The 13,735-nt window shown below is 42.4% G+C and overlaps 1 protein-coding gene across 1 annotated transcript in view; it reads right to left on the minus strand.

Annotated features, from left to right (window-relative positions):
• The window catches only part of mybpc2a (myosin binding protein Ca), a 45,089-nt gene that overhangs the window by 17,003 nt on the left and 14,351 nt on the right, over positions 1-13,735 (minus strand). Inside the window, exons 5-12 of the mRNA XM_034539002.1 lie at positions 7,547-7,630; positions 7,255-7,403; positions 5,834-5,951; positions 5,549-5,597; positions 2,936-2,992; positions 2,685-2,857; positions 2,293-2,425; positions 102-226 (exon numbers count right to left, since the gene is read on the minus strand). Coding sequence (XP_034394893.1) covers positions 102-226; positions 2,293-2,425; positions 2,685-2,857; positions 2,936-2,992; positions 5,549-5,597; positions 5,834-5,951; positions 7,255-7,403; positions 7,547-7,630 — 888 coding nt within the window. The remainder of the gene's footprint in view (positions 1-101; positions 227-2,292; positions 2,426-2,684; positions 2,858-2,935; positions 2,993-5,548; positions 5,598-5,833; positions 5,952-7,254; positions 7,404-7,546; positions 7,631-13,735) is intronic.

Below are 13,735 nucleotides of genomic sequence, written 5' to 3' on the forward strand. Positions count from 1 at the left end.
AAGCCTCTCTACACTCAAATGACAGCATTTGCTAAACCGAGCAGAAATAAACCCTCTTCCGTCTGAAAGAAGGATTCCTCCAAAGACAGTGACTCATATACCTTTGACAAAAACCTCCGTGAAGCACTTCTCCTCCCCGACCACGCACTCGTACGCTGCGTCATCAGACAGGTTGCACTTGTTGATAGTGAGTGTCCGCTTGTTGCCCACGCTCTCAAACACATACCTGGATGATGGGGGAAGATTATATGAGGAGGATCAAGAACAGACGAGGGGAGAAAGACACACAGAAAAAGAGAGCGAATGAAAAATAATGAATAAGTGCTTTCAGCAAATCAGATGCATAGAGGCCTGAAGACGAGGAGTCTGACTCAGAGTACACACATTCTTATTCAGACCTTCAGTGTATGCTCCCACGCACACGCACACACACACACACACCCACACACACAGACACACACAGACACACATTTGGGTTGCTGTACGGACATGGTGACAAAAAATCAAAGCACTACCTACGGTGACGCCACAGGCTCATCATCATCACACTCAACAGAAGGTGTGATGGGAAATATTTCACATCACTGCACAACTTAAGGTGGCAACTGCCGTTCGTGAGTTTAACTAGAATAGCAAGAGATGAGGCAGTACATTAAAGTGTTAATACATTTAAAATAGCATTACATTTTTATTTATTTGTCGGCGTTTATGCTTTTCGTACACGTGTAGGTCTTCAGAAAAGAAGAGTACTCCTTAATTCAAGCTGTTCCCATAAAGCATTTGTAGTTATACCAATGAAAAAGTATAATTTGTATACAAGCCACGTAATCGATTGGTATGTAATCATGCGTATTGGTGAGCCAGGAACGGTTACGATAAAGAGTGACAAAGACTGCTGTGGATAGATGGGTCCAAAAACATATGGCTTTCACTCTGAAGGCCTCTGTTCGTGTCCAGTGTGCAAAAAGAAGCCTTTGAAGGAGAGGAAAGAAAAAAGTGGAGGGCGAGAGACACTGAGGAGAGCTCTGCAGGCTAAAGATGCTCAAAACTAACATTTATATCTGATGTGAGTCAGAAAGTTTGTTCCTAAAGATTTTTAATAAAAACAATTGTGACTCATCTCAGAAGGTTTCCAGTCCATGTGCAATGCAAAAAAGTTAATATATGTTCATGTATAATATTTTATATAAAAAGTGGGGAAAGGGTTGCTTGGAGGAACCCACAGATAATTAACAACCACGTGCAGTTCCAGTGATGTCCAGAGCGTTTAATGGCCGTGATCCGCTTATCTCCCAGGCCCGATCCCAATGTCCTCCCCAAGGCCTCAAACCCTGAACCCTCAGGGACCGAACTGACGTTACCTGTTCAGTGTGAGAGGCTGCAAAAGGCTTCAAATGGTGTAAACACTAATGTTGCGACATATGCCGTTACCATGGCAACACCATCAAATGTCGTGTGCAATTGTGGTTATTTATTTTATACTTTTTACTCTCTGATTTGAGGAGTAATCGCCAAACAAGCGTTTCCACGCTTGCATGGGTAACCCACTGGTAACGTATTACTAAGAATTGTGGGTAAGTCGCTTGGGCAAAGTCTGCAGAAAGTGCGGATTGCTGCCAAGCTGATTCACCTGTTCCAATCTGCGCACCTGCAAGCCATCTACTACTCAATGTGCATCAACCCTGGTTCTTCACTCATACTTCTCCAGATCGTTGGACCTCAAGAAAGAACATTTTGATATTCTTATCTTAACTTTCTCTTACTTTTTTTTCCGGACGATAGTCTCGGAACAGTGAACCACGTCAGATTCAGCAAACACTCTTAACTTTGGATAACTGAGTAAAGGACCAGCGTAAACATGATAAATGTCACCCGTGGGTCAATGAGTGTGTCTTCATGACAATTGTAATTTGACATATAAAATACCAATATTTCAGTTGATCATGTTCATTTAATTGTCGGAAACCAACATTTTAATAATTTCGCAGCCCTAAGCTCCCACCAGTCTCACTGCTGTTTGCCTAATTTTATTTTCTGGCTGCAGCAACCAACAAGATGTCAGTCAGTGATCAGCCCACATCTTCATATAACATTAAAGTATAGTTTTGTAGAATTTCTAGTACAGCTCACACTTTTTATGACTTAATGGAGCAGCAAAGGTCTCAAGGTATGAATTTAAATGTTACAGTTTAACTGTTCAAAAACTTTTCCTGCAACTTTGGTGCACTTGGTGGACTCGTATCGTCAACACATTTTACCACTACTCAGTGCACATAGTGGTAATTTGCTTACTTGGCCGACGGTTTGATTTCCTGTCCATTTTTGAGCCACTTGATTGGAGCGTTGAGGTCAGCCAGCTCCACCATGAGATGGATCTTCTTGCCCTTTTCCACAGAGTAGGCCGCTTCCAGCTTCTTCAGGAAAGCTGACGAGAAAGAACACAGTAGAGTTCATCCACTGCTTTGACAGCCAAATATTCCATAAGTGCCAGCCAGCAGTAAGCATATGCTAACGCACATTCCACCTGTTGTCCCTCCCCTCCACCCCCACTCCCCCGAGGCCTTTAAACGATGCTGGTATTTACAGCCTGCTGCATTAAACGGCTCTTGTTTCCTGGCTGCCGCCTCACTCTTTGTCTCCTTTTGCCTCATAACACCTCTCCTGTCTATTCCCTCGCTCCTCACCATCACTCTTCTTGGGCTCCACCTTCTTCATCTTCTTCAGCCTCGTGAGCAAGCCCCTCAGGTCCGTGATGCCATACTCAAAGGCGATCTTCTCATAGTCACAGGGCTTGGCGTCCTTCAGGATGTTCCACACATCCACATCCACTTCTTCTACGACCTTTTGCTTCTTCTCCCTGAGGAAAAGAAATCAACTGTAAGAGATCCACATTTAAGTTATTGTGTATGTCTGTGGCCGAAGTAGACGGCCGTACCTTTTCTTGAGCAGGGCACTGAAGTCTAGATCACCAGCATCCTCGCCTGCATCTCCACTGGAATTCAAAGAGATCAACAGAGATCTTGGTGCGTTAATAATCCTGAGCTATTTACAACACCGCTGAATCGGCTCGCACAAAAAGAGCATTAGGAAAATATACATTCATGATAACACATTCCCTTTTTTCATCCCACATTACACAGAGCTATAAATACACAGAAATGACATGAACGTTATAAAGCAAACAAAGGAAACATGATGGCACATGGTGGCGTTATAATGAATTGAATTGAATTAGTGGCTGTAATTAAATCTTACCCTTGTTTCATCATGTGTTCAGATAGTTGCAAAATAGGATGAGTGAGAACATAGAGCATAGCGTTTGATGAGGACTACAAGCTACCATCATGCCCTAAATTCAAGTGACAGACAGAAATCACAATAGACAAGAACATGTAAGCAGGAGAAATGACGAAAATAGGCTGTAAGCAAAATACTCATGTTTAAATGCAAACATTTTATAGTCTATATCAGCACAAGCGAGCGAAAGGATGTGACAACACGACTAAAGTTGTTTCTATATGGAAGTCTGAGAAATATTCATCAGAGAAGAACACACTTGAGATTCAACACGGGACTTTTCATGCAGAATCATAAGAACTTTACGGAGGGGCATAAACGCTCCACATGCACATCTCCAAGTGATGAGAAGAAGTGTGCGTGGTCTCGTGTCGTCAGTCTCCCTCTTGTGCTCAACAAGGTGACGAGAACTGTGTGTGGCACACGCCAATAAATGTCTCCAGGCTCGAGTGCTTGTTGTTTTCCACCGTGAACACTTTTTCTGGCTTCGTTGAGGCTCGCTGAACCCGTCGGAGAGCAAGATAAATGCCAATAAGGTCTAAGCGATTCCGAGTGATCATGTTCGTCGTATGGATGAACGGTTCATCCAAGGATAACATCCATCCATGTTGCCCTCGCCAGTCCCATAAGCAAGCAAATTCTCCCAAGGTGATGATGCCCTCGTTCTGATCACCGAGCGGTCGGGTGAGTGAGCGTGAAAACGATGTTAGACGTCAACAACTGCTACATTTCAACCTACTTGAGCACTTTTGAGAGATTCTTGAGTGCCGCATCAGACGACGTCAGATAACTTACACACATGCATTTGTTTAACCGCAATTTCTTTCTGAATCCAGACTGAAGTTCACTGATTTTCCAAAGCTGTTGTGTTGGAGTTCACATGGAAATGGGAATCAGGGGATTACTATAATGAGCTCTCTTTCATGGTGCGCGAGCATGTGCAGTGAGAGGGGAGCACAACGCGCTCATCTCTCACTCGTGCATATTATTAGAAACACTTCATCGGAGCTCTCGCTGCAGGAACTCGATGCTCACCACGAAAACAAAGGAAATGAAATGCAAACAGTGTTTTCCTCCAAGTGTCACTGTGCGGAGTGATAAACAAACGCACCATGATTTAGATATGTGTTGACGCTTAAAGGAACAATATATATGACAACCAGAACATTGTTATAGCAGCAAACAACTATTGTCTAAATAAAGATACCGGGGAGTAACTAACGTCTACCTGAGCAGAGACGCTGTCCCTCTGTGTGTCTTGTAATCTGAATGTATTTTTCTTGGTCGCCGAGTCAGTTGCAGGAAACTGTCCTTGCTGTTCCCTCACAGCCCTCCCTTCCTATTCCTATATGTCGCACTGGTGGGCGTCCCGAGTCCCGACAAATACTGTTAAACATAAAATGTCCCTGTTTTGTAGTATGTATTGCACTGAATATGTTTGGTCTCCCTGTGAAGGCTTTTCATCTGATGAGGATCCCTCACTTTCCTTTTGGAGGTTGAGCTGCATGACCTCCACACAACGAGGTGTTAAAAGCATTCATTATCTCTTGAGTACTTGAGTTTTGACAAACTTTTCGTTTTACATTTATCACACCGACATCCCCCCTCGCCCTCTCTCTCCTTCTGCAAATCAGCACACTAGCATCCCACCTCAACTAATTATGATGCTGCCTTTTTGCCTGTTGTGTCTGTCATCAGACCTGTGCCTTTCTGCTCGCGCTCTAACGAGGGAAGGAAATTATATTTTTAAACACAGATTACAAATATGGAGACTCAAGATCTCAGTGGGAAGGTGTCGGCTGATTTACAAACACGCAGGACGCATACTGTAAACAGCCTGAGCCTGAGCAGCTGAAATAAATAATTAAAAAACTAATTTAAAAAAGCCACACAGTCACAAGACACTTCATACAAGGCACAGACAGAAATAAACAGTGAGGGGATACTTTTTCTTTTTTAGACTCCCTTGAGGAACTTGCCACCGAGACAAGTGACGAAATACCCGAGATGCTAAACCATGAGGGACTCCAGGTGAACCAGACGCATTGAGACATGACAGAGCGGCAGAGAAGGCAGACAGACGGACTCGTACAAAGTCGGCTATGACTAAGGGATAGACAGACACACAGGCGGAGACACTCATTGAGACTGACAGATGCCCACGGGCAGCGATCTACAGAGGCGCATATGGGAGACAGTGTGAAGGAGGCTGACACGTTGAGTAGACCCTCGCCGACACTGACACACTCACGATCGCTTAAACGACTCCAAGATGTTGTCCTGCTGCTCTTCTTGTACAGCTGAAAGCAGACAGAAGGAGAGAGACTGGTGAGAGCCCGGCTGGGTTTAATTCCTTACACAGCAGGCTGGAGCAGCAAAGGAATAATGGACCGGTGACCTCGCTCGGCCACTGAATGATAGGCCCTAATGTGTATCGCACTCACTGAGTTATTGGCTGACAAAGCCGGTTACGTCGTGCGGGTGGATACGCTGAATGGAAGATGACAATAATGAGATTTTCGGTCTGCACACCTACCCTGCACGGTGACTTCGAATGTGCAGATGTCGCACTTGTCTTTGGAGGTGACCTCGCAGCGGTAGCCACCTGCGTCTCCATCCACTACTTTGATGAGGCTCATCTCGTAAGTGTAGATCTGACAGAGAGAGAGAGAGAGAGAGGGATGATGTGCTAGGATGACACACAGTTAAATGAGCACACACAGAAGCGTACATGCACAGATCTGCAGTACGTGCTCACAAACACGTGCTTAGAATATACAGATAACACAGTTTGACCAATATAGGTTTCGCCATCTGGAACCTAAAAGGTTCCTTCAGCCCGTTGGGGGTCTGCATCCAAACACCTGCAATGATGAGGCAAATATGTGTGTATGAAAAGGCGACAAGACATGTAAACACACTCTGCCGACCTGCATTTTGTCATCAAAAAATAACCCAGTGCAACGACATTTACTGCGGCGCGGTATTTGCTGATGCATGTTGTAATTAATGAGATGTGGGGAGGAAAGGGGAACTACAGTAAGTCTGTGTCCACAGTAAATCATCTGTTGAGTACCCACGTGAAACAACAGGAAAATAACTTGTATTCTCTCCTTCACAGCTCCGCCACGCTGTCCCGAGCTCTCTTCCTCAAGAACAGAGAGAAGCAACAGCAACGACTCATTTTACTTTTCACGTTATGAAACAAAGACAAATGATCTGCCCTCGTCCTTAAAAGGTCCTAAATCAATAAACGAGTACTTCCTTGTATTAAGAATGAAGCGGTACACTAGTTGAAGCCTCAGCGCTCTCCGTCTCGATCCATCATGGTCATCCCTGCAAACCCCATCCCGAGAGTTCATGTACTTTGAGAAAGTACAACACTGTTATTGGAGGTTAATGTAACTTAATATAACTTAATTTAGACCCTGGTCTCCGCGGTTGAAACGCATGAGTTCCTCGTCCTGAGAAAAGTTCCTGTGGCTATAAAGGGGCTTGAGTCAGCCGGTCGATCGATACCATTTGTTTGATTAAATACTCATCATTCCCTCCATGTCCTTTATTTTGCAATTCAGAATGATTTAAAAGTTTACAGTTTATTTTTGTGGAATACTAAATGAGCCCATCTTTTGCAAAAAGTGGGAAAAGTGGGAAATTCAACGAATGGGGAAGTTGTTATGTCAAATACGTGATAGGTTAGTAATAGTATGCATACATACAGTCTTTCACTTTCATAAATTCATTTAAAAGTTGAGAGTAACAGTGTTAACACAGGCTCCCTGACGCTGTACTCGAGGCACAAAGTACAGATGATCCTCTGGGGATCATGAATATCTCAAGCACACGAAAAAGATATTTTATTCTGGACCAAATTGGTCCACAAACTAACATCGCCACGGATTGGCTAATAATCTCTGTAACGATGAATGTACGAAGGTGTTATTAACACATACACACCTTGGTGTTCCTGTCGTAGACCTCTTTGAACTGCAGGTGCTTCCCAGCTTTGCTGCCCAGGTCGAGCCACTTCCCTTTCAGCCATTTCATGTTTGGCTTCCTCAACAGGTTCGAGGAGTCAACTTTAGCCACAAATGTAATGTCCTTGCCTGCAAGGGAACAAGAATGAGACGCAGTAATTAATTCTAATAGATTAACTGACTGTATTCCAACAGGAATTTGGCCCTAAGTGGGCGAATGCTTTCATTTTGGATATAATTCAGGACTTTTATGGCGGATCCTCTTGCCAGACCTTTTGTTGCTGTCGCACTCTCCGGCCTCTCCACGAAAATGCCGCTCGGCTCGGACAGCTGATGATCCTCCCCTGGTACATTGTCTGTGAAGGGTAACAGATGAATCACAGAAGGGCATATTGCAGCTGGAAATCATGATCTGGGTGCCACACAACAAACAGATTGTAGACAACAATAGAAGACCAAGCAAACCACCAAATCAGCCTTCTTATTCACATACATTGTCATATTCATGTAATGTGTTTATGTAACTTTGTAATGCTGTTCATTCTGTACACATGACATCTATTGCATCTGTCTATCCGGGGAGAGGGATCCTCCTCTGTTGCTCTCCTGAAGGTTTCTTCCCTTTTTTCCCTGTCAAAGGTTATTTTTGGGGAGTTTTTCCTGATCCGATGTGAGGTCCTGGGACAGGGATGTCGTATGTGTACAGATTGTAAAGCCCTCTGAGGCAAATTTGTAATTTGTGATATTGGGCTCACACCACTAAATCCCCCCCCCCCCCCACCCCCCCCCCCCCCCCCCCCCTGCTGAGCTCAGGGATCTATTCTGTCTGTACGGTTAATAACTACAACTGAGCCACAGTTTTTCCATAAGTCAAAACCGTTCAGCGAGTACTTCCTTCGCTGTTACACTGCGTAAACCATTTGGGACCCTCTGATAAATGACAGGCGACCACGGAGCCCCCGGTAACAGACTGGCCCCAGGGAATAAAGAAACTCCTCAGATCCCCTCTGAAGACATCACATTAGGGTTGACTCTCTACAATCTTCTGCCACCCTGACAGAACGTAAGCTGAGGCTGTACACTCTTATCTTAACGATAAAAAACGAGAGACTCTTTTATCCGTTCACTCGTTTCTTTTGCAAGTGAATTGATGCAACCTCTGTAAGGTGTTTGCTTGTCAGTTGATACGCTCGCACAGACGCCAACGTATTCGTTTCTCTTACCATCGGGAGGCAACTCTTCGCCAGAGGGGGGAAAAAAGAGAGCGAGAGAACGGGGAACACGTCAGTCGGTGCAGTATCTGTGCTCTGCTGTCGAACACAAGCGTTAATTGGCCCAATGATACTGTTGACTTCAGGTGAAGAACACTCACACGTTAAAACAACGTGCTCTCACACTCCGAAAAACACATCTTTCTTTCTCAGAGTCTAATTAACAAATTTTTTTTTTTTCTTTTACAAAAAACACACACACACCTGTTAATGAGTTACGTCTTCAGCAATGAAGTTTTAAAAAAAAAATCTATTTAATTGTGCTGAAGTCAGTTAACTGTACATAATCTGCATTGTTTCTCTCACTTCCTGGGGCGGACGGTTTATGGACAAGCAGCAGGTAAAGAGAAACCACCAATCAAGTAGAGTGAGTCGGGCCCCGGGTGGACATCCATTGGACAAGAGCTGTTGCTGAGAGAATGGATCCAGGGTCACATGTCAGGTAAGGTCATGCGCCTCCATAAATTCAGAGAGCCACACACTCGGCATATCTCTCTCTCTCGCTCTCTCTCTGCTTTTATGGGCTCAGTTAATTTGATCTTTTAATCAAAAGTGCCCCTGAGGACAGATCCAAGTTCAGATGTTCGGGATGATTTAAAAGGTTTTGGGTAGAATGCTAAGTGGGTGAAGCTGATCCTGGAATGGCACCCAGGGGACACTTTGATTGTTTACACTCGTACACTGTTACATTGGACAGTTGCTGTGTTTGGGATGAGGGTTGCATAGTGAACTAACCCCAGACACTGTCCTGGACCCTCGGAAGGTAAGTTTGGGTTTTTAGACAATAGCCTATAGGGATTACTTGATTAGAAGAAAAATCCTGCAGATTCATATTCGGGATAATAAATGCAACCACTAAAGTATTTAGTAGCACTTTATTTTATGGGCCTGGTATTCCCTTATAAACTCCTCGTCATTTCTCTCATCTAGCTTAGTTTCAGATTGTCCTCCCAAGAAGAACAACATATTTAATATATCCCGTTAAAGTAAGAAAACCCCAAAGGGAATCTTGTCCATTGAGCAAAAAAGCGAAAATCTGATTAAATTATTGCAGCGGCAAAAGAGGAGTTTTGTGTGTGAACAGTTGGCTCAACAAAGCAGTGGACTTTAATGTGGGAGTCTGCTGTTTGTTTTCTGTTTCAGCGTTGGCTTCTTCAAACCCAGCCGCGTAGCCACAGGTGTATTCCTGTGCCGTGTAAATCTCAAGCTGGCACAGCAACCATAATCATAAAACATTTAGGAAAAGCAGAGCTTGGCATAAGCACCAGCTGCCGGCCTGGACTACATTAAGTCCAGCCGGCTCCTTTATTATATTGTTTTTTTGTTTTGATAAAGTTGTTTTAATTAACAAGTTGTGATTCATTTTGTGTGTATATTTTATGATCATGAGCCTCAACTTCAAAACAATGCTGACAAAGCAACTTATGTCTATCTGTCTGCATCAGTAAGAGAGAATATGTGTGTGTGTGTGTGCGTGTGTGTGTGTGCGTGTGTGTGTGTGTGTGTGTTAGTGTGTGTGTGTGTGTGTGTGTGCGTGTGTGTGTGTGTGTTAGTGTGTGTGCTCAGCCAAGAGGTGTTGTCCTGCTGAGCAGAGAGCGAAGAATTGTTTTTGAGAATTGATCGCACATTGGAAAGGGAAATCCTCAGTGAAGGAATTAATAAATTATTATTATATATAAGGTAAAAATATTTGTAATTATAAAAGTTCTGATCATCAGCAATAGGCTTCGTTTTAAATATTGAGACGCACAAGATGCCTAATTCTCCTTTACAATAATTCGCCATATATACAGGCAGGATCATATACTTGCATGTGAGCTTTACTGATTAAAATTGTAATTGATTATTAAGCTGTTTACCAACTGAACACTGTCTGTATTTGACTTATAATTAGTCTTTCTAGGAACCTTCCTATAGAGAATTATTAGGAAATGATGGATCCCTATAATAAAAAGTTATACAATATTCTATCCCAGACTGGGTATTACGACACTAAAATAGTAACATATCAATCATCCCATCTATAAAATGTTCTACTATACAGAGCATATATATAGTACTGTATTACTTATTCAGCATATCATCCATTCATCATCAGAGCACCTCACAGAGTGACACACACAGTACACACAGTATCTCAAACATGTAACACATACGGCATGTAAAGACATTAACGACTGTATTACCGGTGTGGTTACTATTGCACTATACATTAATGAGTATATTGTAGTATGTCCACACACCCACACACACACGCACACACACACGTGTGATATATACCCAGAATAAATACACAATATATCACTTTTTATAAACCTGACCACAATAGTTAATTTCACATCGAAACACTCTCAAAACGTTACCTCGGATGCTTTGGTGGATTCATTCTTTTAATCACTTTGGCTGTCATGGATTTCTCTGTTATATTTGTATTTCGTGTCATTATTTCATCTGACAGTTTATCTGATGTGACTTGAGCTGCTTTTAAGTTGTGTCTCCGCACAGTTGTCATCCTATTCTTTTAAGTCCCTTTACTTGCTGTGATGCACTTTGTCACTTTTGTTTGCAATATAAATAAAGATATATTTTGTGATTATTATTACATATTATATGTCCAGAAATCTCCGAGGCTGTATCTCTGCGAACTGCAACACAATCAGTTATAATGAATCCATCTGCCGTGTGAAAACATTTGATCTTGAACACATTTGACGGCCGCCACCAGCCAACAGATGTCCACTAACACACAGTGGTGGATGCAAAACAAGCACATACACAGGAAACACAAGCGGGCTGGGAAACAGTAAGTTGTATCTTTCCTTACCATCCCCAGGCACATTGTTAGCTGAATGAAAAGAAACAGTAGGTACATGGAAATTAATCGTGTGGACAACAAAAAGGTTAAAACACCTCCCACAGGACTGCTGTGTGTGTGTGTGTGTGTGTTGCTGAAATAAGATAGAGGTTAACATCAGCTGAGGAGTTTTAATATTTATGTTCAACAACGTAAAATACGTAATTAAAAACCCCTTTGCGTGAATTTTCAAGCTTTTAACATGTTTTAAAAAAGGCGGTTGCTAACAAGTGGCAAAATGAAACTAGACGTCTAAACACCAGACCATCTACACAGCCTCGTTGCGTCTACTCTTAGTCATGAGACCATGGTGTAGTTTGTTAGTCTGATATTGGCTTTTTACTTTTGCTGATTGCGTTTACGCTTCAAAAACCTAAAAGTGATGTTCATTTGAAAAGATTAACAAAAAGTGTTCGCATCGCTTGGGTTTTGTAGCAATAATCCTTTTTGTCGAGGGAATCAATGCGCTGGCCAATATAAATATGTCACCCTGCAGTGTCTCAATTAAAATGCTTCCGCTGCTACACTTCCATGTAATACACTATGTTCACTCTATGTACTTACTTGCTTAGTGCGTAAATTTGGACACGGTAGTTCCGTCTCAATTCGAAAATCATTGTTGTGAACTCAACAGAAGTGACGAGTGCTGCTAGCTGGCTTAGCTAGCTTAGCTGCTAGGTCGTTTGCGTTACCAAATCATTACATACTGCTTCATTAACCCAGTAAACAATATTGATGCTTCTATCTGACAACAGTATAATTAACTATCATTTGTATAGTGAAGTATTCACTGGATCAAAACTGCTAAACCCCTCTTTCGCTACGTAGCCAAAATGGCGACCGTCGCTAGTGGGAAGTGTCCAGCGCTCCACAATCAACCTTTTGACCGTAATGAGTGCACCATCCAGGAAGCCTCACTGAACTTTGAGTGCGAACCCTGATGTACTCAAAATAGCAGGTTTAAATACGGAAGTATACAAATGGAGACTCAGTGAGCCTGTACTCCTTTTTCTTCAGACAGGCTGCAACGCGACACGCGCGTGTACACAGACAAACAAACGAATGCAAAGCAAAGCTCTTACCTACGGCAGGCTGGACATCTGTTAATAAAGAATGAGCACAGGTTAAGCAAATGAACACGACCAAATGAGTGAGAAGACAGATGTCGTGCACTGCAAGTATTTCATATGCAGACTGGACATACACAAGTATGATGTAATAATGCTTTCCCAAGTCTCTGAGTTATAATGGTCATTTTAGAGATAAATTGATGTCTTTAATTTAACAGATGAGTGAAGCCACAGAGAACACACACACATATTTATCCAGGACAGAGCACACTCTCTACAGCATGCTCCTTCTCCACCACTGAATATGACATAATACATTGCATAATAATGTAAAGGGGAACAGCAGCCATTTCGATCAATAGTTCCCAGGGAAAACATTATAATGAGCGCTTGAAAATGTTTTCTTGTTACAAGTGTCTATTAAAAATGTGATAATATCTTTGTTTGTTCATGCTTGTCAACGCCACTGTTCTCTTGAAGTATGAGCAGCTTATGCTCCTTAACCCTGTTTATATATAGAATTTTGAGGACTTTGGATATATATATATTGATATTTTTATACTTGCAGTTTTATTGATATTTTATATTGTCACTTTTTATCTTTGCACCCTTTCCTATTTTGGACTGTAAATGCTGCACAACTATTTCCATCCGGATGAATACACTTACATGTTCTATTTTGTCTTTAGACAGTTGGTGGTTGTCCAATACTTGATGTAGGATCCTGAGTCAGACTGGATCCAAATCAATACCGTCAGTGTGGATGCTGGCGTTGTTGCTGGCATTGTTGTGCTGTCCAACGTCCTAGAAGTTAAATAATTCTTAAAAAGTCCTGGATTTTAGGAACGGCCATGTCCAGGTAAGATTTTTGAGGATTTGGAGTACAAATCAGCTGTTTAGGTCTTCATTGAAATACAACATGAGTTGTGAATAAGCTTAGTGAGTTTAAACAAAGTCAAATTGCCAGCGTTCACCTTCAAAGACGGTGAGACGACTGATTAAAAAGGAGGAGCATTAGTAAAACGTATTGCTCTATCTCGTCATTGCACCATAATTCATCTCGAATGATAGCATCTGCACATAGAAAATGAAACGCACACACACAAACACGTGTACAACTATCTTGCCCTCTGTTGCAGTCGCGTCATAATATGAATTGACATTGTATCCAACAAGGTGAACTGAAACATCGTGCATAAATAGACTCTAAACATAAATGTACAACAAAGTATGTTCTACTCTCTCAGGGGACTCATTATGTATTAC

The sequence above is a fragment of the Cyclopterus lumpus genome, chromosome 8 (genome assembly GCF_009769545.1).
Source record: "Cyclopterus lumpus isolate fCycLum1 chromosome 8, fCycLum1.pri, whole genome shotgun sequence".
Taxonomy (NCBI): domain Eukaryota; kingdom Metazoa; phylum Chordata; class Actinopteri; order Perciformes; family Cyclopteridae; genus Cyclopterus; species Cyclopterus lumpus.